The sequence below is a fragment of the Xenopus tropicalis genome, chromosome 6 (genome assembly GCF_000004195.4).
Source record: "Xenopus tropicalis strain Nigerian chromosome 6, UCB_Xtro_10.0, whole genome shotgun sequence".
Lineage (NCBI taxonomy): Eukaryota > Metazoa > Chordata > Amphibia > Anura > Pipidae > Xenopus > Xenopus tropicalis.
The window spans coordinates 47,921,566-47,948,666 of NC_030682.2; the positions used below are offsets into that span (position 1 = coordinate 47,921,566).

At 38.2% G+C, this 27,101-nt stretch overlaps 1 protein-coding gene across 1 annotated transcript in view; it reads left to right on the plus strand.

The window, feature by feature from the left end:
• Nucleotides 1-17,436, plus strand: part of lrrc3b (leucine rich repeat containing 3B) — a 65,949-nt gene extending 48,513 nt beyond the window's left edge. The window contains exon 2 of the mRNA XM_004915384.4: nucleotides 15,480-17,436. Within this exon, the coding sequence (XP_004915441.1) occupies nucleotides 15,618-16,397 (780 nt within the window). The 5' untranslated portion in view covers nucleotides 15,480-15,617 and the 3' untranslated portion in view covers nucleotides 16,398-17,436. The remainder of the gene's footprint in view (nucleotides 1-15,479) is intronic.
• The last annotated feature ends 9,665 nt before the right edge of the window (nucleotides 17,437-27,101 follow it).

Here is a 27,101-nt window from a genome sequence, read left to right on the forward strand (position 1 = left end):
GGCCCAAGGAAAGTCTCCCATAGGGCTCAATGGCACTCTGCAGCTCCAACCTGGCCCAAGGAAAGTCTCCCATAGGGCTCAATGGCACTCTGCAGCTCCAACCTGGCCCAAGGAAAGTCTCCCATAGGACTCAATGGCACTCTGCAGCTCCAACCTGGCCCAAGGAAAGTCTCCCATAGGGCTCAATGGCACTCTGCAGCTCCAACCTGGCCCAAGGAAAGTCACGATACTGAAGCTTGAATAATGAAACTTTTGTAACCATTGCTACAAATACGATTTTGTCGCACAAATTAACACAAAGCACAAAAAAGAAGTGGAAATTAACAAAAATATAATGGAAAATATGCAAGGTTCTATAAACTAGAAAAAATACGAATTTTTTATAATCGTACCCATTTGGACTTTGAGAAATGTGCCCCTTAGTGTAATACATTTTTGTATATTAAAGCTTAAACTTTTAATATAAAATATTATATATATATATAGATGGACTTGTAACCTTGAGAGCATTGATATTTTTCCACAATTTTGGTTCTCAAGTCCTCAGACAGTACTCTTCTCCTCTTTCTGTTTTCCATGCTTAGTGTGGCACACACAGACACACAATACAAAGACTAAGTGAACTTCTCTCCTTTTTATCTGCTTTCAGGTGGGATTTTTATATTGCCCACACCTGTTACTTGCCCCAGGTGAGTTTAAAGGAGCATCACATGTTTGAAACAATCTTATTTATCCACAATTTTGAAAGGGTGCCAATAATTTTGTCCAGCCCATTTTTGGAGTTTTGTTTAACATTATGTCCAATTTGCCTTTTTTCCTCCCTTTTTTGTTCTGTTCCAATACACACATAAACATGTGTATAGCAAAACATGTGCTACTGAAATACTTTTCTGTGAGAAATACTTGATTTTCTGGAAAAAATCTCTGGGGTGCCACCAATTTGGGCCATGACTGTATATATATATATATAAGATTATTTCAAACATGTTTCAAACATGTGATGCTCCTTTAAACTCACCTGGGGCAAGTAACAGGTGTGGGCAATATAAAAATCCCACCTGAAAGCAGATAAAAAGGAGAGAAGTTCACTTAGTCTTTGCATTGTGTGTCTGTGTGTGCTACCCAGTGCCCCTATTACCATTAGAAAATTGCACCAGCCCGGTGAGCGATTACCTTTCTCCCTTCTTTTTTCAAAAAATAAAAATAAATGGAATTGAAACAAGCTACATGAAATTGTGGCAACTATATGTTAGTAAGGGAATACCATTTTATTTCATAGTGTACATGCCATTCATTCATTACAGAAAAAGTACTGTTGTCTGTTCCTTGGCGTGTATTCCTTATGCCATCATGGCTTACTGCTCCAGTTGTTGCAGAACTCTAAAACTGAAGAGTTACAAGTACAGCGAATAAGAGACTGTGAAAGAGAAAGACAGACTTGTAAGGTTTCCATGGAGATGGTTTCATTATGAGTTAGAGAAAGGTGCTTCAGTCAAGGTCAGAATGAACATTCCAAATAAAATGCTTCATGACTCGTTACCACTAACTTGTCATTTCTAATACTCTGATTTGTAAAAGTACAGGACTGTGGAACAGCAGGCATGTATATACTTTAGGTGCAAGAATTTATTTGCTTTTATTCAAGTGTCAGCCTTATAGATTGTGCTCAGTAAGAGTAATTTCTGCTTCATCATGCAGTGCACATTTAGAAACTGGAATATGGGTTAGAATGTACTTAGACAAGTGCACGTGCCCCAGACCCTCAGCAAAGGGTGTTATTGGAAATAGTAACCAAATTGGGCAGGTACTCAGTCAGTCTCACAGTCAGGCATAATACAAAAGCTATTAACACATAAATATGGTATGACTTTGACTAAGTGCAACGGAAGCACAAAGCACATAAAGCTGTGTTCATTCTTTATGAGTTTATAAAATACTGTTCTGCTGATTCTGCCCCCAAGAAACTAGAAAAATAGGGGAAAAATACCTCCTAAATTAAACCCAATTAGATAAGGTTGCAGAAAAAAGCAAATTCTTAATTATAAGATATTCTTTTGACTAAAGAAAAGGGAGACAGATGTATTGAGAATACACCTGCTAGTATTTAAAGGATCAGTTAGCTTGTAAGGTTTAATTAAACTGTAACGTTTAATAAAGGTGATGTTACAAAAGAGTCATTAGTTGTTAAATGTTTTAATTTACCATCCACAGCCTCGATTGTGTCACATAAGCTTGCTTATATTTACAAAGTTTCAATAAGCAGGTGATTAAATATTTTTGACAACAACCTTTACAAAGTAAAGTCACAATGATATCACATGAGCATGATAATACTGATAAAGTCTTAATTAGCAGCCAGATGTTGTGTTTCAGCAGCACAAGTAAAGCTAACTGCTGAGGAGAAAGGAACACTATAGCCCACCGGCTAGGCTGCTCTAGAGGAATGGCTATCAAACCTGAGAAATTGTGGAACTGAGAAGTACCAAGCTACATGCTAAGTCATTAGTATGTTCATTAGTATGAGTGCTATCAAGCTAAAACTTTGCCTGATGCACCTTTCACTCACACACAGCAAGCTTTGTCTAAGGGAGTGCTGACCAATTAAACCACCCAACCCCTCAAGAAATTTCTTTTAAACAATATCTAAAACAAACAAAAAACACTTGTTCCAGAGAAGATGAACAAATAAAGAGAAACTTGGAGAACACCCTGGCTTATTTATGGCATTTGTAGCTGAGGGGTTATTTATAGTTAGGAAGGCAGTGTGCAAATATACCATATATTTGCACTTTAAAAGCTGCTATTCTCTCTGCTTAGGTCTCTGTGCTCCATGTTGTAGAACAGAGAACTGCAGCTGTTCCTATGAATACAGTGCTGAGCGGTGAGAGATATGTTGGTATCCCCCCTACCCATAACCATAAGTCAGACACAAATATTAGAGAACAATAATGGTTGAAGGCCACAATAGCATATTGTACTTATTGTCTGGCTTATGGCAGGTGGTAAGCACATGGCAGGACTGCACCCACCCACACCCCTCTCTGTAACTCCTGCCAAATTTTAAAATCTTCCACAAGGTGCAGAGTGCAGCCAGACCCTGGGCAGATGTGCCGCACTATTGCACCCCTCTTGCTCATGTCTTCATAAATAACCCCTGTGGTCTGTGGTTGTCTATTTAACGTTACAGATAGTATAAAGTAAAAGTTTACTTAGCCTCAAATAAGGTAAAAAATCACAAACTTCTACTTATCTGTTGGTGAGAAACATTAAATTGGATCAGTGTTAAGAGAGGGCTCGTACCCATTCATGTGGAGTTGCAAGTATGTAAAGCCATTGGGCTAACTGATGGTTGTCACACCTCTGTTATCCCCATGCATGAAACAAAACAACAACGAGTTGTGTGCAGTACTTTTAAAAATAAAATAAATATAGGGATCCTTTATTACAGTAAATAATAAAAATAAAAAACAAACCTTATTTTTTTTTTGTGAGAGTAGTTCATTGTCTGGGGTTTTGGCAGAATCTCTAATAAATCATAGTTTGAAAAGCACAGTGCTTGTGTTTTCAGTTTATCTAATGCGTTTCATATACCCAAGAGCAGAGAATTCTTAACAGTACAAAGCAATGCAGAAGCTGCATAGGGAAATTTCACAGATTGATAAATATTGTATGCCCATGGGTTTTGCATGCCTTCTGGTTGAACTGTGGCTATTGATGTCAGCCAGATTTTTTTTTCCTTTGCACAGGTGATTTCATGATGATCTTAAAAGACTAGTAACAAAAAAATATAAATGTTTTATAAGCATTTAGACAAAAATGTGATGTGTTATCTTAAGAAGTGCTACTATAGTTTATGTACATAAGGTTCTATGCAGCCATGGAGGCAGCCGTTCAAGCTGAATGGGACAAAGAGGCCATGTAGGTAACATAATCACTGTGTAGAATACAGTAACAAGGAGTCAAATGCTATTCATGGTTCTTTATAGGGATAAAGAATAAAGCTATCTGTAGTTGGTCCATCAACAGATACAAACCTTAACAGTGACCATCAGGACAAAGTTAACCTTGTGTTATGCTCACCAGAAAGCCTAGCTATAGGATAAAATCTTATTTTTATTGACTTTGTATCAGTAACAGAACTAGGGATTGGCAGAAAAGGAACGTGCCTAGAAAGCAGCATTGGGGGTGCTAGATACTGTCTCCCTTCCACCCGCTAATAATTTATCTCACCCCCCGACAGACTGTGACCATGTGGGATCAATGTCACCAGCTGGTCGGGTTGCCTAGGGTGCCAAGCTGGCTTGGCATTAAAATGTTATTGCCAATGGGTGTGACTAATGAGATACCATGTTTATGTTTCTATAAAAATATTAAGTTATTTGTCATATGATTTTATGAATGGTTTTAGAAAATCCTACAGCTTAGAAACAGCTCTGATTTTTTTGCTTGGTTACCTCTGTATTTCTCCTGGTCCAGTCAGTGTAAAGCATGACATTTCTTTGATGACATAAATTATATACAGTATGTAACCGTTTTGAGACATACTGGCAGTGTATGTGCGTCACACTGGTGACTGGCAAATTGTGGCCCAGAAAAGAAGAGATAGGATAACGGGTTTTTTTTTCATGTAAAACCTCTTGGTTTTTTCCAGTGCTTAAGAAGCAATGAAAGAAAAGTTAATATTAATAACCAACCCCTTTACTCGGTTGCAGCCCTTGCTTTGTTTTTGATAGAAGATACATGAAAAATTTAGCACCTTAATGAAACAATTCTTTTCCCTAATTGTTATTCAAATTTAGAAAAAGCTATTTCACACTTCATTACTTCATTCAAGCAACGGTTAAATCTTATTTCTTTTATTAAGATCTATTTGAAATTTCTCTAATACACTTTGATATTGTGCTAGTACATACAGCCTACCTAACACCATGAAGGATTTTTGTGTTGGCGCAGGTCTTGTAACTTGAAGAATAAGTCAATTTTTTTTTTTTTTTTAAATCTCTCTACAACCCCCAAATACCATCTCTTCTCCCTGCATGCTGTGTTTTTTTGTTTTGTACATGGAATATAAATTTATTTACAGATGTAAAAAAGTGTAACTGTATACTATACCATACATACTTACATTTTATTGCCTGTTCCAGTATTATTGTAGTGAAAAGTGCAGATTTTGTTAACATTTATTCTTTTTTCATGCTCATGGTAACCTTGAATATGATATTTCCTGCTGATGACAATGTTGTAGATGCTCCATATGCCTTTCAATATAGTCCTGTATTATCTCTTACCTCTCTTGCAGGGAACCTATTGTACTCTTCTCTATAGTAGAGTTCTCCACTTGTTCTTCCTAGATAAGAACCACTTGGCACACTTAATCTGCACTTTTACTAATGCCTCTCACTTCAAAGCATAACCTTTTATTTTTGTCTCTATTTTTATCTTAAAATAGTTCCTGTTACTTCAGTCTGAAGTCCTTTTTCATGCCAATTATTGCTATACTGCTGAAATGAACCCTATCACTTCTGTGTAAGTCTGTGACCTGTCGTTATATAAGATGTCCAGTGTTTCTGCCATGTTAAACATGTGTTTAATATGGGGGAAGGGGATGTTGCAGGTCTAGGTTGACATGCTCTTGTTAACCCCCATTTTTGCTTACCTAGGGCCAAACCCTAGTTATTTTCTATGCTAAATTGTGCAGACAATGTAATTCAAGCCTTTGTGCAGGGATTTTATTATTCCTACTATATTATCACCATATGCAGCTTACTAATTACTTATTTTGAATGGATTTTACTTACTCAACATTGCATTTAGTTTTTGGGGATAAAGATTTTATGCTGTAGTTATTTGCTGCATTGCTAAAATATAAAATCTTCATTAAAAACTGTGTAAACACATTTCAAATACTGCTCAGACCTTAAAAAAGAACTAAAATTTAACCATAGCAGCCTAAGGCAACCACAGCCCTGTAGCAGGGGAGATCTGTGCCAATAAAGATGCCCCAGTAGCCCCTCATCTTCTTTTCTGCTGATTCACTGCACATGCTCTGTGCTGCTATCACTTACTGAGCTTAGGGGTTGTCACACAATATACTGTATATGTAGAATGAAAATGTCACAATATAAAGGATGATTAACATGGTAGCTCTGAAACTGGTGCAATTAGCATTGGAATTTAATAATCCCTATACCTCCTTCTTTCAAGTTTCCTTCTTGTGAGGTGCATGCAGTTCAGCTGTTCCACCCTCTTTCTGTGTGGGTGGCAGTTGTTTACAGACCTCCTTCTTCAAAATCCTTGGCTATGTTTCTCTCTGACTTTGAATCCTGGCTCTCTTTTTTTCTATGCTCTGACACCCCTGCAATTATTTTAGGTGATTTCAATTGCCATATAGATGACCCCTCTCAGCCCTGGCCCTCCCGATTTCCCCATATAACCTCCTCCTTTGATCTCCGGCAGTGGACTAATACAGCTACCCATAAGGATGGTCATTTCCTAGATCTGGTCTTTTCCAAAAATCTAGATCTATCTGCATTTAACAGTGAGCCTTTTCCTCTTTCAGATCATCGTCTTATCTCTTTTTCTATCTCGCACATGTCTCCTTCTCCTTCTACTAACGCTCAGCCTAAAACCCTGATTCGCAACACTCAAAGGGTCGATATAACTGCTCTCTCTAACTCTCTTAGCTCTAGCCTCTCCTCCTTCTGTGCCTCCTCTGATCCTAAGTTACTGGTAAATACCTACAACTCTATTTTATCATCCGCAATAGACACCCATGCCCCCCTGCAGCCGTATTGCAGTCGTGCCCACAATCCCCGTCCCTGGCTTAACCCTTGGACGCGATTTCTGCACTCCTGCGCACGATCTGCTAAATGCATTTGGAGGAAATCTCGTGCTAAAGCGGATTTCCTCCACTATAAATTTCTTTTGGTGTGTCTCAATACTGCCCTATCCCAGTATTTATTTATTATAACACTTGTCCTCCCTATGTGTAATTTTGTATTTTGTAAGATTGTACAGCGCTGCGTACCCTTGTGGCACTTTATAAATAAAGTTATACATACATACATCAGCCCTGTAGTATCAGCTTATATGACCAGCATACTTCATTTTCAGCTTGATGATTTTCAACAACCCCTAAACTCAGCTTCTCAACAGCTGCCCAGAGCACACTGAGCATGTGCAGTGTCACTGACACTACAAACAAAATCCAAGATGGAAAGCTCTTGTGACCGTTGTAAAGGCCCTAGATCATTACTACTGTAAAGCTTCTGAAACCTTAGGCTGGTGCAGTAAGTTCAGTATATAAATTATGCCATTTCTAGCCATATTCATTTTTAGGGTTTAGTTCTAATTTGAAGGGAATGCTATATACTAGGGGTGGATATTCTGTATACTCAAATTTTCTATAACATTATAGTGCAAAATAGTGATGAGCAAAATTATTCGGCAGTCATGGATTTGCGCCGAATTCACTCATAACTACTGCACAAGTGACGACTTTCAAGAATACAATATTTTAAATGTTGACTAGGAATCCTTGGAAAATACCAGAAAATTGTGGTGTTAATAAGAAAAGTACCCCTGGCTGTACATTATTAAGAGAAGTGCCAGCCTCTGTTCCAAGGTCAGCAACTATATTCATTGTAGGGTATCCAACTAATTGGGAGCCCCCCATACCGATTATTGTTTTCCTTGTTCTTTAAAGGAGAAGGAAAGTCATTTTTACATTTTACTGCCAACATATTAGCCACAATAGTTCCACCTAGAATGCTATATTTATTTTATCTGCAGAAAGCTTTACCATACCTGAGTAAAAAGCCCTAGAATCTCCCTCTGTTTGAGTAAGATAGAAGCTACCATTTTAGCTTGGTCTTCGTAGCTTCCTGCTGCAGCGCTAGCCTTTATTTTAATAGAGCACGTTTCTTTAAGTGCTTATGGCTGTATTTCTAGACATAGATCTTTCTGATAAAGCTTACTTAGTTTTTACCTTTCCTTCTCCTTTAAGGCCTTGTTATTGGGCAAGACCGTTAGTTTAACACACCTACATCATGTCTGATGAAATGAGACAAACAGAAGCGAAGAGCTATACCAGTTCAATAAATTTAGAAAAGGCAAAGGGCACTAGTACCTTAAATTATACCTTTTATGCATTCTTGAGCAGGTCGAATCATTTAGAAAAGAACGATATAGAACATTAATGGATCACCTGATAAAGTGTATTCACTCTTCCAGGAATGTGAATTTGAATCCACATAATAAAAGTACAGGTATGGGATCCCGAATGCTTGGGCCTGGGGTTTTCCGGGTAAGGGGTCTTTTTTTCTGATGACGTACCTCAAACCGATCTGCTGCCTTCTGACTCTCTGCTAGCAAAACTAAAAATAACCTGTAGTCTTGGAATTGCATTGCAGTTCTTTTAAGAATTCCAGATCATATTGTTCTTCAAGTAATCTTGCCAAAAATCTGTAGACTTTTAGCGCTTTTTTGAAACTTACAGTGTCAGCAACTCTAGACAGTTTAGGTCTCTGACACTTTCTTTACAAAAAAAAAAAAAAACTGTTCCAAAAGTCTGGCAGTAGCAGTCTAAAACTGCTAATATATCATAAACCACTAATCCTCTAGCATTATCATTGTCGCTACTTGTGCCTCAGTCTAAAAAACTATTCCGATGAACTCTTTCCAGGTTTTAAAGCAAGAAAGGAGTGAATTTGCCTGTAAGAATGATGTTGTTGATAAATAAGTCATGAAAAGATGACATTTAAACAAAAATAAAGCAAGACAGAAGAATTTAAGGTGAAAGACTCAATGCCAGTAAAACAGGAGGATGACACTTTTATGCATGTTCTGTTTTAAATAAGTCAAGTCAATTTACTGCCATTTGTACTGCTGAAAATAGGAGTTTTTTTATGTAGCTACGCTAAGATAGTATACAGCTAAGTAAAAGTTACAAACATCAAGTAATAAAAACATACCCCAGTAGATAATGTTGCATAAAAGTACTGACTATGCTGATTACAGACAGTAATGCCTCTGTGATTGGAATAATAGACAATACTATGTAGATAGGGACAGACAGAGGAACAGCTAAGGGATGTAAAGGAGAGATAAGGGATCAGGAAGAAGTGACTGATTGATGCTACATTCAAGAATATTCAGCAATTACTTTGACTGCTCTTCGAAAGAACCTTTTAAACTTTCAAGCCTTCTGTACCCGAGAGAATATTGCAGCTTGTGCAATGTGAATAAACCATGTCTTGTATGGGTGGGTTCACTTTTTATAGCAATAATTCTCTTCTTTCATCTTGTGGTGTTAAGATCAGAGAGTGATGGTAGACTCACTAGTCAGTAAGGCTCCACAGTTCTAAAGTGTTTTTGGAGAGAATACTTTTCCAGCCCTGTGGTTCTGCCATGCCACATGGTTTTATGCTAGCAAGAATGATTTCTACCATAGGTCTGTAGAAGATAGTGAGTGGCTTCTTATTAACTCCAAACTGTAACCTGAGGAAGTGAAGGCTTTGATGAGATTTGCGGGTTGTTGACCTTCTAACTTCTAGAAACCTAGGAACTTAATGGTGTTCCCCTGCTCGATTATCTTGCCTTTCAGTTGTAATATGTCATGCTGTTGTAGGTGTTCAAATTTATAATTCATTCTTTTGTTTTCAAGGTGTTAAGAACTTTGCCATGTTTTTTGCAGTATGGAATGATATTTAACACTTGTTGTCTGTGTTCGTTACCATTTTTCATTCTTCTCAACATGATTGAGCTTCTTCATAATGTGTGTGATTTACATTTGTTTCACTTATAAAAAGAACTTTCCAAAAAAAGAACTTTCAAAAAAGCCTAGTTAAATAAGGGGTGCAAAGTATTAAAAATGCTGTTGTTTCAAACTGTGTAATTTATGAATTGTTTGCCAAGTAACTCACCACCACACTTTTAGTGAAGTTTGAGAGTCACTTTATTTTCAGATTTTGGCTTGGTTCTTAACATGGTTGAAGGAAGAGACATTTGTGAGTTTGAGAGCAAACGTTAATTGCTGAGGGCATTCTGCACAAGTTGCAGTGACAACTCAGTGCTGACACGTTGGAATAAAAGTCTGAGGGATTATTAGGGCAACTGGCTAGTTTCATGCGCACAGCAAACCAGAGATTGAATTCTTAATCAACTTTATCAACTAAAGTCTGTCAAAAACATAGGTATTCTGTAGTTATACTTTGCATTAAATTGTTATGGCTCTAATGCACTTAGGAAAATTAAAGGAAACATCTCAGTTGTTGCTATTGGTCCCTGGACCAGGCCAAACTTTGTCTTTGTTACTGCTTTATGTAATGGTGGTTTTGTCATTCTGTTAGTTGTTTCTCCTTTTTTTGTGGACCATGGTGTAGGCACTGAGGTGTTCCATTGCCTGATACTTGTGTAAGGCTAATGCCAGAGGAGGCGTAGGGCAGATATTTTCTGCAAGCGGAAAAGCGCTTGCTGAAAATACTGCCCTACGCTTCCTATGTGCCTGCACCGGAATGAATGAGATACACTCGGGTTTTTATGCGTATTTCCACTACATGTGCCTGCACCCGAATGAACGGAATACCCTCGGGTTTTTATGCGTATATCGGCTACATGTGCCTGCACCCGAGCGTAATCTATTCATTTGGGTGCAGGCACAAGTAGGAGGCATAGGGCGGAATTTTTGGCAAGCGTTTTTTTTGCTTGTCTGACATCAGCCTTAGTGTTCGAAAATAAAGATGATTATGCAACTTTGCCAAGAAGTGGTCAAATCATACAAAATCTCATTATTTTTATTAATTCAAGTGATCTGTCTAATATCTAGTATATTCTACTTGCTGATTGGTAGCTATAGGTAATTAGACCTGTAGAAAACTTTGCACTTTTTGCTATATAACTCCCTTGGAATTTATCTTATAATTATTAATAGTGATGAGCGTATTTTTTCACCAGGCAAAATAGGCACGGTTGCGGCAAAAAGAAGACGCACGACAAACGCGTTTTGTGAATTTTTCTGCGTTTTGCAAATCTTCCTGTCATTTCACAAGTCAGATTCGCTAATCACTAATTTTTATTCACCACCCCCACATATTACTAAATACTTAGAAGGAAAGTCACATAGAGTGCTGTTCTAACATCTTTATTCCAGCAGTTTTACAGTTATATATACATGGCCATGTATCTCAAACAAAGATTGACGAGTACAATAGTAGCATGGAAGTTGGAATATGGTGACTGTATTGCCTATTGTTTAATAATACCAGGGAATTTTTTAGCACTCAGTTGAACTGAAGAAGCTCAGGTGATTGATGAAGCATTTTTTAAATATGGCTCAGCAGAGACACAGTATAACACCAAAAAATAACACCCATGAATTGAATTGAGAAGAACATTAATTTTAAACTTTAATAATAATAAAACTATGCTAATACATTTTCATAAGTTGTGAGCATTAGTTTGTGTAGCTGATGAGCTAAAGGTGAATTATATGATTCCAAATAAATATCACTTTGATTTGTGGGTACTAATATGAAAAACATATTTTCTTTGGTCGGAGATAGACGACAACCATGAGATTTATGAATCGGTGTAGTGATAGCCACAGAAAGAATGTAGCTCACGTGAGTGGCGCTTTAATACACAACATTCTGTGCTCCCTAATCAAAATGACCTGCAATGACCTGAAATGTAAGCATCTTGCTACTCGCAACATTAGCCTACAGAGATATTATTCATGGAGGAGACAACATCCCATTAAGAGAAACCAAAATTATTTGTATTATTTGTATATGAATTTACAGAACATTTTATACAAGTATTTCGGTCTGTTAGGTTTGTTCAACTGGAGCTTCTGCGTTACTATTATGTTACTATAATGTTACTATTCATTTGATGCTTATATGGGCAAGCAGCATAGTAGCTTCTAGCATATTCTTAAATATGCAGGAAACGATTTCTCTTCTCACTCCAAGAGAGGGAACGCAGATTTGCAGTGTATAATACAGCACATTTTGAGAAAAACAAAACATTGCTAATAATGCATTTAACTGAGGAAAATGTGACTGAAAACTGTGGAGCACATGGAAAGTAAACAAAACTGAAGAAATGAAATCAAATTACTGTCATCACTCTAAGGCAATTATGGAGAAGAAACATTTGGAAGCACTACAAAATCCATATGGTCTCATCATGACCAAGCTATTTTAGCACTTGGCACAATGCACAGAATAACAAATGCGAGTTATTTGCTTTTTCCTCCTTTTTTACATTACTTTATTTTTTAGTTAATCTTCAAACAATTTCAAACGCTAGCACTGAAAAATAAGCAAATTAAAATCGAGAAAGCTTCACTTGAGTGTTATCTTTCCAGACCAAGATGGCCTGAAGCCAATCCTTTAAATTATATACTGTATTCCAATCTATGGAGGGCAATCAGAAAACATTGGAAACACAATGTGGTGCCATTGCCGTTCACATGGAATTTGACTTTGAGCAGTCAGTTTGTGTGCTTTGAAGGCTAGCATCAATCAAGTGTTGAAGTGAGCAGCCCATTGTGTGTGTTGTTTATATATTATAGACGAGTGCTGTCCAACTTCTGTGGTGCCGAGGGCCAGAATTTCTCTAGCATTCATAGTGGAGGGCCGCTAATGGAAGCCAGTTTTGACCACTCCCCTTTTTTAAACTGCACCCGCTTCAAACCACACCCATGTTATACCAAGAGCTTTTAAGACCATGCCCACATTAATGGTGGTAGCGCAGCAAAAATCCAAATGGTTGGTGCTCACTGTAGGGATATCATCCTTCATTCATATGTGAAAGAATTATATTATGTCATATTAAAACATACCCTTAAATCCATATGCCTCCTCCTCTCCTGTGGACAGCACAGCAACCCCAGCACATAATTACACACCTTAGGGACCATTTAATGGCTATTTACAACTGCTAACAAACTCCCAGAACAAACACCTGCCAGGTTCACCTCCCACAGGCAGCACAGAGCAGGAAAAGTATGGCACACACAGGCAGCATAGGGCAGGCAGAGTATGGCACACACAGGCAGCATAGGGCAGGCAGACTATGGCACACACGGGCAGTACTCTGCCTGCCCTATGCTGCCTGTGTGTGCCATACTTTGTCTGCCCTATGCTGCCTGTGTCTGCCATAATCTACCTGCCCTACCCTGCCTGTGTGTGCCATACTCTGCCTGCTCTATGCTGCCTGTGTGTACCATGCTCTGTCTGCCCTATGCTGTCAGTGTGTGCCATGCTCTGTCTGCCCTATGCTGTCAGTGTGTGCCATGCTCTGTCTGCTCTATGCTGTCTGTGTGTGCCATGCTCTGTCTGCCCTATGCTGCCTGCGTGTGCCATACACACAGGCAGCATAGGTAAGGCAGTACATACAGTGACACAATGCTGGCACTGCTCCTACAGTCTGAGGTGTGAATAGGCGAATAATGTGGAGGGTGAACAATGCAGGGATTAAAAAGTGTGAACAGTTCAGGGGATTACATGTTTAAACAACACAGGGGGATTACAGCCTGAATCTGAGGTGTAAACCAAGCAGGGGGCCAGTTATTCTCAGTGCTGATACCATTTAAAGATTACACCAAGGTAAGCCATCAAAGCAGCCAGACAGGTTGGGGGCCACACAGAGGGGGGCCGCCAGTTGGACAGCACTGTACTAGACACTTGTTTAAAATCAAACATCTTAATGGTTTCAATGGGGTATTATGGGTTACTGCACCTGGGTACATTTAGGGACATAGTAATGGGGATATATACTATAATAATTATGTTGGGTTGAAAAACCCAACATAATGTTTTTCGACTTCAGCTAATTCTTCCGCTTCTTATTATTATTATTATTCTTAGCGCAGCCCAATTTTCTAAACGCTACTCCTCCTACAGCTTTAGGGGTACAATACCCAAACTCTCCACACTTCTTCGCCAAAGAGCAGTTGCTTGTGCTTTTCTAAGTGATCCCGTCTCCCGACATTCAACCTGCTGCCATTCTCACAGTATTAACCCCAGGGTCTCCAAACTTTTCACAGTTGATCATTAGGCGACTGCAGTTTTAGTTTTTAAAAAGTGGGTGGAGCCACCAACAGCCAATCTGATTTCACCTATTGAATTTTATTGGTTTGATTCCAGGGTTCCCAAACTTTGCACAGTCAGTCACTGGGTGACTATGTACTCAAGGGTAGAAAAAGTGGGCAAGGGCACCAAAAGCCAATCGCATTTCTTTTGTTGTTTACAGTGGGGAGATTTTAACTGCTGCCATTTTCAAATGTTTAATGTCAGGGTGCAAAAGTTCCAAGTTTAGGAAAGTGGGGGGGGCCAACAACAGCCAATCAGATTTCACCTATACTGTAGACTTCATACGTTTAAATTGCTGCCATTCTTTAAATATTAATACTAAGGTCCCCAAACTTTGCTGAGCTAGTCACCAGGTAACTGCGGTTCAGAGTTAGAAAAGTGGGTTGGGCCACTAACAGCCAATCAGATTTCATCCATTGAATTTTAATGGTTTCAATTTAAAATGCTGTCATTCTCACACTATTTATGCCAGGGTGCCCACTGTTTGTCACTGGGTGACAAAGATTAGAAAAAGTGGGCGAAACCACCAACCACCAATCACAATTTACCTATTGACTTTTATTGCTTTAAATTTAAACTGCTGCTAACTATTAATCCTAGGGTCCCTAAACTTTGCAGAGTTAGTCACTGGGTAACTGCAGTTCCAGGTTAGAAAAAGTGGGTGGAGCCACCAACCACCAATCATATGTCACTCGTTGACTTTCAGCGGGGAAATTTCAAATTTCTGCCATTCAGACATTATTAAAACCAGGGTCCCCAAACTTTGCACAGTGGTTTTTACTATATAACTGTGGTCCAAGGTTAAAAAAAGTGGGGGGAGCCAACAAAAGATCAGATTTTATTCAGTGACTTCACATTTTTCAAACCAACATGAAGTTTGTTCTCAAACTTTTTCTTGTATTATATATATACTGCTATAAAGCAGTTTTTATCTCATTCCAGCATAGCATGTTTTTAGCTCTGAATCCAAGGGTTATGTAAAAAAATACTATAAAATTAATAAGATACATAATAATATTTTACATATATTTTTACATATTCTTAGATGGCTAAATCGCAAAAATTATATAGTGTGGAACTTTCCATGTGCTCTTTTTTCCTCCATAATATGATGCTGATTAATCAAACTGTATGAATGTTGCATTTGCAATTGAATCTGTTACGTACCAATAATGAATGTGCATTTCATACATTATTATTTTTTAATTTATGTATTAAGAAAAATATATATATATATAATTTATGATATATTTGCCAATTTGATTGAAGTTCATATTGTCTAGAACAGTTCTAATAAATAACTACAATATTATTAACTTGCAACAAAAACGTATATACTACCTTTTTTAAAATTGTTCTTTCTTTTTTTCATTAAAACAGGTCTCTAATGTGGAACTAATGTATATCAATTCAGAAGACTATTACAGAAAATGATGCCATGGATTTTCTCAGAAGAGTCCTTGATTACTTCCTTTGGGTAAATGAGGAGTAGCCATGTTATTATGCTGACATCTAAGCATGAATTTGGTAGACCTCTGGCTAACACGCTCCCTCTCCATGTGTCTGCTCTTACAAAGCTTTGTTCTAATGATACTGTGCTTTCATTCTGCCAGTATGTGTCCCAAAGGCTGCATTTGCTCTCATACAGGAGGCTTAAATGTCAGTTGCAGTAACGCAAATCTCAAGGAAATACCTAGAGACATTCCTCCCGAAACGGTTTTACTCTACCTTGACTCCAATCAAATAACCTCAATCCCCAATGAAATTTTTAAGGATCTCCATCAACTTAAAGTTCTCAACTTATCAAAGAATGGAATTGAATTTATAGACGAACACTCTTTTAAAGGTGTAGCTGAAACACTGCAGACTTTGGACCTGTCAGACAATCAGATTAAGAGTGTTCATAAAAATGCTTTCAGTAACTTGAAGGGAAGGGCGAGGATTGCAAACAACCCCTGGCATTGTGACTGTACCCTACAGCAAGTTCTGAGGAGCATGTCTTCAAACCACGAGACAGCGAGTAATGTCATCTGCAAAACCTCTGTACTGGATGAACATGCTGGACGGGCTTTCTTTACTAACGCTAATGACGCAGACCTTTGCAATCTTCACAAAAAGACAACTGATTATGCCATGTTGGTCACTATGTTTGGCTGGTTCACCATGGTGATATCTTATGTGGTATACTATGTACGGCAAAATCAGGAGGATGCACGAAGGCATCTTGAATACTTGAAATCCCTGCCAAGTAGGCAAAAAAAACCTGATGAAGCTGACGACATTAGCACTGTGGTATAGTATCAAGTTATAACTAAAAGACTGGAGTGGAAATGGGTAACGGTTTGAATATCTTTAGAACAAAGTTCTAATTTATTGCCGGAAAACCTCTATGCCTTTCTAAAAAATACAGTAGGTGAATTTTACCGCTGTCTAGGAACAATACAAGTCATCTTTCTTTAAATAGTCCATAATAACGTCTTTGAAGGTATTCCAGTCAAGTCCATTATTCTGTAAGTAAGTTAGAATGCATTTCACTATTGAATAATGAAATATTTATTTTTTTAAGTAAATAAAGGATCAACCTTGAACTGTGTAAGACTTAGCAATCTATCATTCTTTGAGACATGATTACAGACAGGGTTAAGTGATTTATTTTTATAGGCTAGTAATCATTATGCAAAACTGGCTGTAACCGAAAACAAATTCATATATATGGATGTGTATATATAAAGTTATACAGGTATGGGATCTGTTATCTAGAATTCAAAATTTGAATCTCCATACCTTGAAACTATTTATGAATTATTTAAACATTAAATAAAACCCAATAGGGTTGTTTTGCCTCAAATAAAAAATCATTATACCTTAGTCGGGATGAAGTACTGTTTTATTATTACAGAGAAAAAGGAAACTATTTTTAAAAATGTGAATTTGTTTAAAATGGAGTCTATGGGAAATGGCCTTCCCGTGATTTGGAATTTTCTAGATAATGGGATTCCGGATAACAGATTCTATTCCTATATATATATGTATACACACACGTGTATATTTTGGAAGACTGTTCATAGAAAGTAAAAATTAGAGTTTGTCCTGTGATTTTATTCTTTTTTTGCAACTATTAAAGTGCTTCTAGAACACCAGTGTCTTAAGTGACAATGTTTATGCTCAAAAGCTAAGATAAGTAAGATGGCCAATCACTCTGTCTTCTCCAGCAGGAATCATAATCAAACTCAGATGTTTTAAAATGAGACCATGACATGTTCCATGTGATAGCAACAAATACAGAATGATACAAGTTTCATGCATTTTAGTAATAAAAAAAGCTGAACAAACGTGACTGGAAATCATTCTTTTTTAAATTTTGTTGTGGTTATTTGTGAATAGATTCATTTTTTATATGAAAACTGAATATATTTTTAAAAAACCACCAGGGAGAGCTTGAGAGTTACATATTGTAAATGATTTTTACATACTATCACATTCTTTAGCTTTGCACCCAGCAGAATAGTTTAATATATTCCTTATTTAATCAGCCATCTGTGGTTTAGCACAATACTAGAGAAGCAATAATAAAGATTTTTCTTTAAATATTAATTCATGGGTTAGTCTATAGGGGCCATTTACTACCTTATAGGCAATGTGCAAATGTAAAAAAAAATCAGCTGTGCAGAATTGCTGCAGGTCTCTATGTTCCAATTTGGAATATAGCGCTGCTTGCGTTCATCAGCTTTATCATCATGAATCCTAAATTAATTGACTTGAATTTCTATTCATTTGGCATTTTACTGCCACATTAGTGCCACCTAGAACACTATATTTATTCTGCAGAAAGCTTTATCATACCTGAGTAAAGAGCCTTAGAAGCTTTCTCTGATTGCAGCTGCCATTTTAGCTTGGTGTTCATAGCTTCCTGCTTGCAGCTTTGCCATTATAGCTCAGATTACACATTGCTAAGGGTGGAGGGAGTGAGTTTTATGAATTCTTATGGGAGGGGGGAGCAGGAGAAGGGAGAGAACTGTGCAGGCTCCAGGCCCCAGGAATGAAGGATGTTTCAGATACCTTAACAACATGTTTATAAAAAAGGAGACAAGAAATCCTGTGTTACTGTAAGCCCTTATGGCTGTATTTACATAGATCTTTCTACTAAAGCTTACTTAGTTTTTACCTTTCCTTTTCCTTTAATACTTATCTTGTTTTTATTCACTCTACAGTACAATGCAAACTTATATGTTTCTCAGACTAGAATGCTCTGTACTTCAAACTTGATTGTATTCATATTAGCATAGAAAAATATAATTGACCTTTTGGGTTGTTTAATTTCACTCTCCAATAGTCTGAGCCACTTCACAGCAAGTCACTAGAAATGTGCTGACTTCAGTGGTATTGCCTTGGATTAGAACAATACAAAGCACGAGGAATCCTCTGATGTTTGCTCTTATACACAAAAAAAAGTGCCATCTCTGTTGCATCAAGCTTTAGGACAGAATATAAAGGTGAAAATGAATCCCCTTTCTGACATGAGCTTACACAGTTAGGCGTATTTAGAAAAGGTGCATAAATATACTTAAACTTTAAAGTATAAACATATTATTTACCCAATTTCACAGATTAAAAGGAAACCAAGATATCGTCTATCTGAACTGGAAGAACCATTTCCCAACTCCTCTTAGGCTTGCAATGCCACCTTACTAAGTTCCATCATGAAGTTATGGATTCTGGAATTTAAAGTTATTTAAAGTTTCCATACTTTTCAGAGAATCTGTGTACCACCCACTATGGAAAGAAGAGAGACTTTAAGCCGAGAATCCATCACTTCATAATGGAACAAGGTTAGGGAAGGGTTGCATGACACTGTAAGCCTAAGGGGAGTTGGGAAAGGCTTCTTCTGATTCAGAGACAGACAATTTAACATTGCGTTTATTTCTATCCTGTGCGGTGAAGCAGCGTAGGTCTTGTCAGTCTGCTGTGTTCATCCAGTATTTTTGTTTTCAGTTGTTTAAGTAGTACATAAGTAGTACATAAGTAGTACATAAGTAGTACATAAGTAGTACATAAGTAGTACATATGTAGTACATAAGTAGTACATAAGTAGTACATAAGTAGTACATATGTAGTACATAATACATAATCATGTGCTTCCCCGGAAGCCCCACTAAAGTTCATACATTTTAGAATGTTCAAAAGGCCATGATAAGTGAATCTGAAATAAATGTATTTATGGCCTTTTCATTTCTCTGTGTTACTAACTCTTTAATTAAAGAGGATATAGCAGTGTTGCTCTACCCAAATGTTGCCGGACTACAACTTCCAGCATTTTCCAGGATTTTACCAAGGTTTGAAACATGATGTTGGCAATGCAGCAATAATAGGAATAAATTCTTCAAGCATCACTGCACAATTAAATATTCCTCCAAGGACGGCAGCCTGTCTAGAGTTTGATTAAAGTTAAATATTGGCAGGTTAAAATAGTATGGTAATCTAAATATGTTCGACATTGAGATGAGTAACAGTGCTTTAAGCACTTAAGCAGACTCTAAGCACCTGCAACCTGGGAGATCCATGTGGTGCTCAGTGCGCCGGCAAAAATCTTTGCTTACACACGCTCTACTGGTAGTGACGTCACGTGTGCAAATTCTCTCCTGAAGCTGCTGAAAACTACCAGCTCATGTGCAAATGCTTTGCATGAATCTTTTAAAAGTCCAGAGAATACAGTAAGCTGGCTGGAGACCGAGGAGGAAAAGGCCATAAATGGGTAACTACCAAAGAAATAGGGGGAGTTGATAGCTCTGAATTAAGTTTGAGTTACCTATTTTAGAGCACTAGCAGGAGCAATAGTCTCACTTTAAGAAAGGACAAGGAAAGGCAAAGTCACTTGCGGGTACCAAAATGTTAGGCACCCCCAAGTGACTTAAATCGCTTACCTTGTACCCCGGGCTGGTGCCCCTGTTCGGAGAGAACAGCACCAGCCCAGGGTACCTGCAGCAAGCACCAGTGTCGGACTGGCCCACCAGGATACCAGGAAAACTTCCGGTGGGCCCAGGGGCCAGCTGGCCCTCCTGCTTCTATCTATTTAGCCTATTTCATGGTCATTCCCTATTTCTCTATGGGAACAAGGAAGCTTGACAGATGGGAGAATAGAGTATGGTATGTAGAGAAAAGAGACTAGGATGATAAAGAGTTTGAAGGAGTAGAGGAGGAGTTAAAGTTTTGAGAGTGGGACCATCTTCCAGGGTTTACTGGGGGGGCCCTGGCATCTCAGTCCGACACTGGCGAGCGCTTCCTTCTTCCATGTTCGCTCTGCTGGCAAAATCCCTGGGCCGGCGCATGCGCAGTAGATTAAAAAGCCGACTTTTTTGTTAAAGTTTGTCTTTGTACTCTACTGCACATGCGCAAGCGAGCGAACAAGGAAGAGGAGACACTTGCAGGTACCCCGGGCTGGTGGGGGTTTCTCCTAACAGTGGCACCAGCCCGGGGTAAAAGGTAACTTAACATTTTGGCACCCCCAAGTGACTTAGCCTTTCCTTCTTTAAGGCCAGTGCCACGCTGGACTGTCTCTAGGCCTGTGTATAAGTGTGTGGGTGCACCGGGGCCAACGCAGTGACTCTGGGTGCTGATACAAGAGAGAGTGGATATGAGCAAAGGTTTCTCAAACAGCCCAGCATGAGAGTACGCTAAGGTTTGGGGCAATCTCCTTAGTTGGGGTTTCTCAGCATTTTTTTATTTTTTATTGTAGAAACAAATGTCACATAATTACCGGGGATCATGTGAACCCACCATAAAAACATCACAGAGACCAATATTAGGATAGCAAAGTATAGGTTAAAAAACTTGTTCTATATCCATGTCAAAGCGTACATGTGAATGCTGCATACTATGTAAATTACATCAACAATCACAATCTCTTGCTATTTTTTACCTGCAATATTTTTTCAAAAAATAAAAAATGTTTTGTTGGAGAGATTTGCATTTCTTTGAACAACTGCAAAAAACTGCAACTGCAGAAAAAACACAATTACAGGTGAAAAAAACAATTACAAAATAAATTCTCTGCTCCTTTTTTTCCCCCTGCAAAGTATGCAAAATGAGAATATAAGAACTAATAAATATGAGAGTGTGTGTACTTTCTTTCTCTTGATACTAAGGGGCTTGTTTACTTCTTGAAAATTTGAGTTTAAACGGACGTTTGTTTCCATGAATCCTCTTCAATTTTCCCAAATTGGAATTGCTCCAGAAGCCATTTTAGGAGCATTGGCACTCATTCTTGGAAAACAATAATGTGTTTAAGTTTCACTTGAAACTGGGTGAAATAGAAAACAATGATGGGATTAACTTCCCCATGAAAGTGTGTGAAATAGAAAACAATGATGGGATCAACTTCCCCTTGAAACTGGGTGAAATAAAAACCCAGTGAAGAGATTGATTTCCCCTTGGAAGTGTGTGAAATAGAAAACAATGATGGGATTAACTTCTCCTTGAAAATGTGTCAATGACAGGCTGTCGCTGGCTTTTTCTTTCCAAAAAAAAGTTAACTAAACATTTTCAGGGAATATTTCTTGAGAAACAATATCAGAAAAATAAAGTATTGGCAAAAAAACACATTTGTTAATATGAAAAATATATTGAAGTAAAAAAAAAAGTCTTTTTCTCAAAGTAAACGTGCCCCTTAATTTAAAGGTGAACTACACCTTGAAGACATTAAACAGGACAGTAGTGAAACAGACAGCGATTTTAAGTACACACACACATAAATATATAGGATTAATGACAGAGATATATGTATATAACATACAAATACTAAACAAACATTCTAGGAAAGTAAAATACTTTAGGTGTGAAGTACTGTGTTGGTTGATGTGTTCACAGATGAAAACACAATTCACAGAAGGCCATAAAAGCTAAATATATATTTGTTTAAGTAAGAGGTTTAATACTGGGAGCACTTGGAAGGCAGAGGTATATCAATTACATGCATGACTGGTTATGTATGCAACATTTCACATAACCTGCAAAAACCTCAGACATATTTTCCCTGAATTATAAAACCCCTTATATTTTTACTGCAGATTTATGAGTCGTCACATTGGTTTTGGTGTGAATCATGTGGCTGTAAAAATCTGCAATCAAAAGACTCATTTTATATGGCAGCCAGCCTTAAATAACTGAAACATTTCTCCCCTTTATTGCTCAACTCAAGCAATAAAATCTGAATATAAAAAGCTTTTTTGTGTCAGGATTTTAATATCGCTTAATCTGTACCAGGTGAGTCTCTTATCAAATATATGTATTTTAAGTTAATAATGTACCCAGATACTGTACTCTTCAGTTATGTGTAACGCATGTGGAAGAATGCAAACATACAGAAATAAATCAATTACGAGTAGTTTGATTAGCACAAGTAATACATGACACTAATAAACAGAATCAGGGCAGAATCCAGCATTGCTATTAAACTGAATTAACTGATTAAATCTCTCTATTAGGGAAATATCACAATGCTATACCAATATATAGAGCTGGTTGCATTTGATTTGAGAGTTTGGACACATAGAAGAGAAGCAAATGCTTAGCGAATGTAACTGGCTATATATATAATTTTTATTGGTTTAGTTAGTCATAGGGCATTACAACAATGGTAGACTGCTCATTGCAGTAGTCTGCGTTATGAGGATTGTCATTAGGTGGCATCATGAATAGCAATACCGTTATGAAAATGAAAGAAAATTGTAGGGAGAAAAGAAAAAAAAAAGGGTAGGGGTAAATAAGGAGAGTAAAATACAGTAACTTAAAACAGTGAAAAACAGTATTGTAGCGGCTGGGACCTGTTATTTTGGTAGAATGGGGGTATATTTCTCTTTTGTTATTTGCCAGTTTCTGTGGTTAGGGGTGTAATTCTGTGGTTAAGCTCGTATTGCCATGAATAGTTGGGAGTCGTTTTCATGCAGTAGCCAGGTTAGCCAGATTTTTTCATAGACTTCCATATCATTCCGTAGCATATATGAGAGCTTTGGCTGTGCATATTATTTTTGCTTTTAGAGAGTTTAATGGTAGTCCTATTTTTTTCCAGTTGCTGGCAATAATCAATCTGGCAGCCATTAATATGTGTTGGCTCAGCCTGTGAGCTGAATTGGTATACCTGGGCGGGTTCTTTCCCAGTAGTAGTGTGAGGGGGTAACATGCATATTTACAGAGTGACAGTGACCCAAACAAGATAAAAGGGATTGTTCTGAGGGTTTGCATCTTACATATGATCCATGATTTGCTGTAAAATTAGCAATCAGCATTAGACTGGGGTTTCTGTAGCTAACCAGGGCTGCTAACACAGGGGCCCCCCACACACTCTCAGGGGCCCCCCACCCTCCTTCACAGGCCGTGCCCTATGCCTCTTCCCTCCTCCTCTCCCACATACCTTTAACTTCTCTCCTTTGCAGCCAAAATCAGGGAGCGGTCAGGGAAGGGCCAATCGTTTCTGGCAGGGAGTGGATCTGGGTCAATGGGGCCCATCTGGTTTTTTCCTGGTGTCCCGCCAGCCCAGTTCATCCCTGTTAGAAATGCATATTTTTTCTGCTCAAGTATTGTTTGCATTTTTAAGCCCCTTTAGGGACAATTGTACATTTGTTGTAGCCAAATTTATATTGTTATTATTAATTGTTAATGTATCTAAATTTAAATATACATTACTAAATGTAAAAATGCTGTATATAACCAGTCCCAAAGCCATGTGCTCATAATATTTACCTAAATCTACTGTTTTTGCTGCATCTCTGGCAACATTAATATTATCTTTATTTTTATTAATAACATACATAACCATGAAATAATGTTAAAAGAACAGGACTATAGTGGTTGGAAGCTATATTTTCAAAGTACATAGAGCACAATTTTACATATGAAAGCAACAGACAAGGTTACTGATAATGATTCCAGCAGTAAGAGCACTAAACTCAAGTGGCTGAAAAAGAGCATTTAGTAGCATTAAGCCAGGAATGCAGAAAATCACTTGACATTTTTCTACTAATGTGATATGCACTGGGGGATTATTAAAATTTCATAACATAACAGTTGATATGGGTCATTGTCTAAAGTTTTGCATTCAACATTAAATTATAAAAAGGTAACTCTACCTTTAATAGAGATCAGTATAAAAATAGAACTGTTTTCCACCCAAGGTACAGGTGTGACAATTCTCTGAAATTCTAATATCTATGTACAATGCTATGGTATGGGGTTCCCTATTAACATGCACAGCTCCAGTGTGAATCCAGTAATTGTGTTAATATTGCACCATATAGAACCATTTTCATTAAAACAAACAGTTGAAACCACTGCTGTATCTAAGGGCTGTATCTGGGCACCCCCCACCCCCTTCTGTACATAACTAGCAGACGGGAAGATTAGTCGCTGCATAACAAATCTCCCCAAAATGCCATCCCACCAGCTAGAATGTAAATCACCGGTGGGATGGCATACGCAGCACCGAAATCGCAGAAGTTTCCTCTCAAGGCAAGTTCAGCGATTGCGGTAAAATGCTGCACCGCATATGCCATCCCACGGGCGATTTACATTCTAGCTGGTGGGATGGCATTTCAGGGAGATTAGTCGCCCTCAACAAGGGAGACTTGTGGCGTGGGCGATTCATCTCCCCGTCTGTCACGGCCCTAACCCAGCACCTGTTTTAGAATCAAAGGTATTTGATTATTCACTGAATTTGGATATGCCCATATCAAGAAAAAAACATATATGAATGCTTGCAAGTTATATATTAGATGGATTACTTTGGGGCCTTCATCACTGAGAATGTTTAGGGGATTATTGTAGATAACATAATTTGCAATTCTAGGCAGTGTCAATCTCTTAGTGATCTGAGAGATGAAAACATATTTTTGCCTCTTTATAGGTCCCTGCTAAGGCCTCACCTTGAGTATGCGGTGCAGTTTTGGGCTCCAGTCCTTAAGAAGGATATTAATGAGCTGGAGAGAGTGCAGAGACGTGCAACTAAACTGGTTAAGGGGATGGAAGAATCAAAGTAAATTGTAAAAAAAAAAAGACCATCAAGGTTGGGGTTGTTCTCTCTAAATAAAAAGCACTTGTGAGGGGATATGATTACTCTTTACAAGTACATAAGAGCAGGGACGGAACTAGGGGTAGGCAGAAGAGGCAGCTGCCTAGGGTGCAACGATTGAGGGGCGCCAGACAGGAGCCTCTCCTGCCTACCCCTAGTGCTACTTTGTCATTGCCTCCGCCGCTTGTCATTAGCGGCGGAGGCAATGACCGATCTAATCGCCCCGCCCCCCCTGCACCGCGGGGGGGGCGGGGACTTGGGCGAAGTTGGCCGACTGGGTTGCCTAGGGCGCCCGGTCGTCTTGGCCCACCCCTGCATAAGAGAACATTATAGACAGATAGTGGGGGATCTTGGGGGGGCTCAAAGTTTTTCCTGAACACTGATAAGTTTTGTGTATGTAGGTGAATGTAAACAGTGTATTATCAAGCCATGTATAATTTGTGGCATTTCCACATATAATTCCATCTTAAAAGAAGCAGCTGCTTGGACATGCTTTGTAAACATGTATGCATTTTTTTACCATGGGAATGCACTTGCTATCTAAATTTTTCCCATTGACTTTCATGGATTATGCCACAAAAATATAAAGGGTATACAGGATGCCTATGATTAAGGGTGGATGCAGGGGCTTCTGCCTCAGGGGCCCCTGCACCTTTCAATGGTCCACACCACCTTTACACACCCATACCCCTGCAGGGGCCCCCAACACCCATCTGACCCCTCCCCCAATCGTGCTTAAATCAAACTTACTTGAAGAGCGTTGGGGGAAGGAGACTGGCAGATCAGTGGAGCAATCTGCAGGGATCGGGTTTGGGCCACCAGGGGCCCACCAATTTTTTTCCTGGTGCCCCGGCAGCCCAGACTGACACTGGATAATGCTGCTTGTTTTCTATATCGTTCTAACAAAGATACATTTTTTGACGTAAGCCTTGGAATGTGGAGATCTTGTTTGACATTTATTTTATACTGCTTTTTACCTCATTTTTCCTGTGTATATAATTTTACAAAGCAGGCTATACAAGCCCTATGTGTATGTGTGTATGCATTTACACAGAAAAGCAAACAGCTCAGCTTCAGCTCAAGTTATTTTTTACTAATGCAAGTCAGTGATTATGAGGGATATACATAAGAGTTGAACAATGTAGCTTTCATATAGGTATAAATACAAGGGTATGTTCACACTGATGCTGTCAGATATGGTTTAATAGATCTCTGTTTGTCTGATCTGAGCTTCCCATTGCCTACTGCATTGAGCATGGAATGCTAGTATAGTAATATACAACCTAGCAAAAATAGAATGAGAAGTAGACTGTGTGAGTAACATAAAGCAAATAAGACGTTCTAAAATTCAGAAGCTTTATTTGAGCTCATAATGTTGGCGAATCAATATGTAAGTGCTGTATGTAAGAGAATAGCAACTAAAGTAGCACTATTATAACTCACAGCTTCTAGAAAGAGAAATCCCTGTACCAAACAATACAGAAATAGTGCTTTGTTGACACAAAATCAGTAAATTCAAAAGGATCATATATAATTTCCATGTTGGAGATTTCTCATAGTAACAGTATCACATGCCATTCATCAATGGATATGTTATAGCTGGCACAAAGAGCTGGAAATATGATAGCATAATCATAGCAGTGGATAGCAAGCTTATGTGCTATAAATCACTGAATTGACGAGTCTACATTCCACATGCCACATGTAATAAAAGTCCAGCCGATACATTTGTGCTAAAGATGCGATCAATGCATGGTCATAAACTCTAGTCAATGAAGTTATTAAAAAAATGAAAGAAGAGTTCCGAGAATAGATGCACGTGTATAGCCATACTTATATAAGCCTTTGTTCCCATACATGTTTTGGCTGAGTCTGGGATTGTTACATTTTGATCTTAGTTTCTTAAATGAAGGCACACTATGGGGCTGATTTACTAATCCACG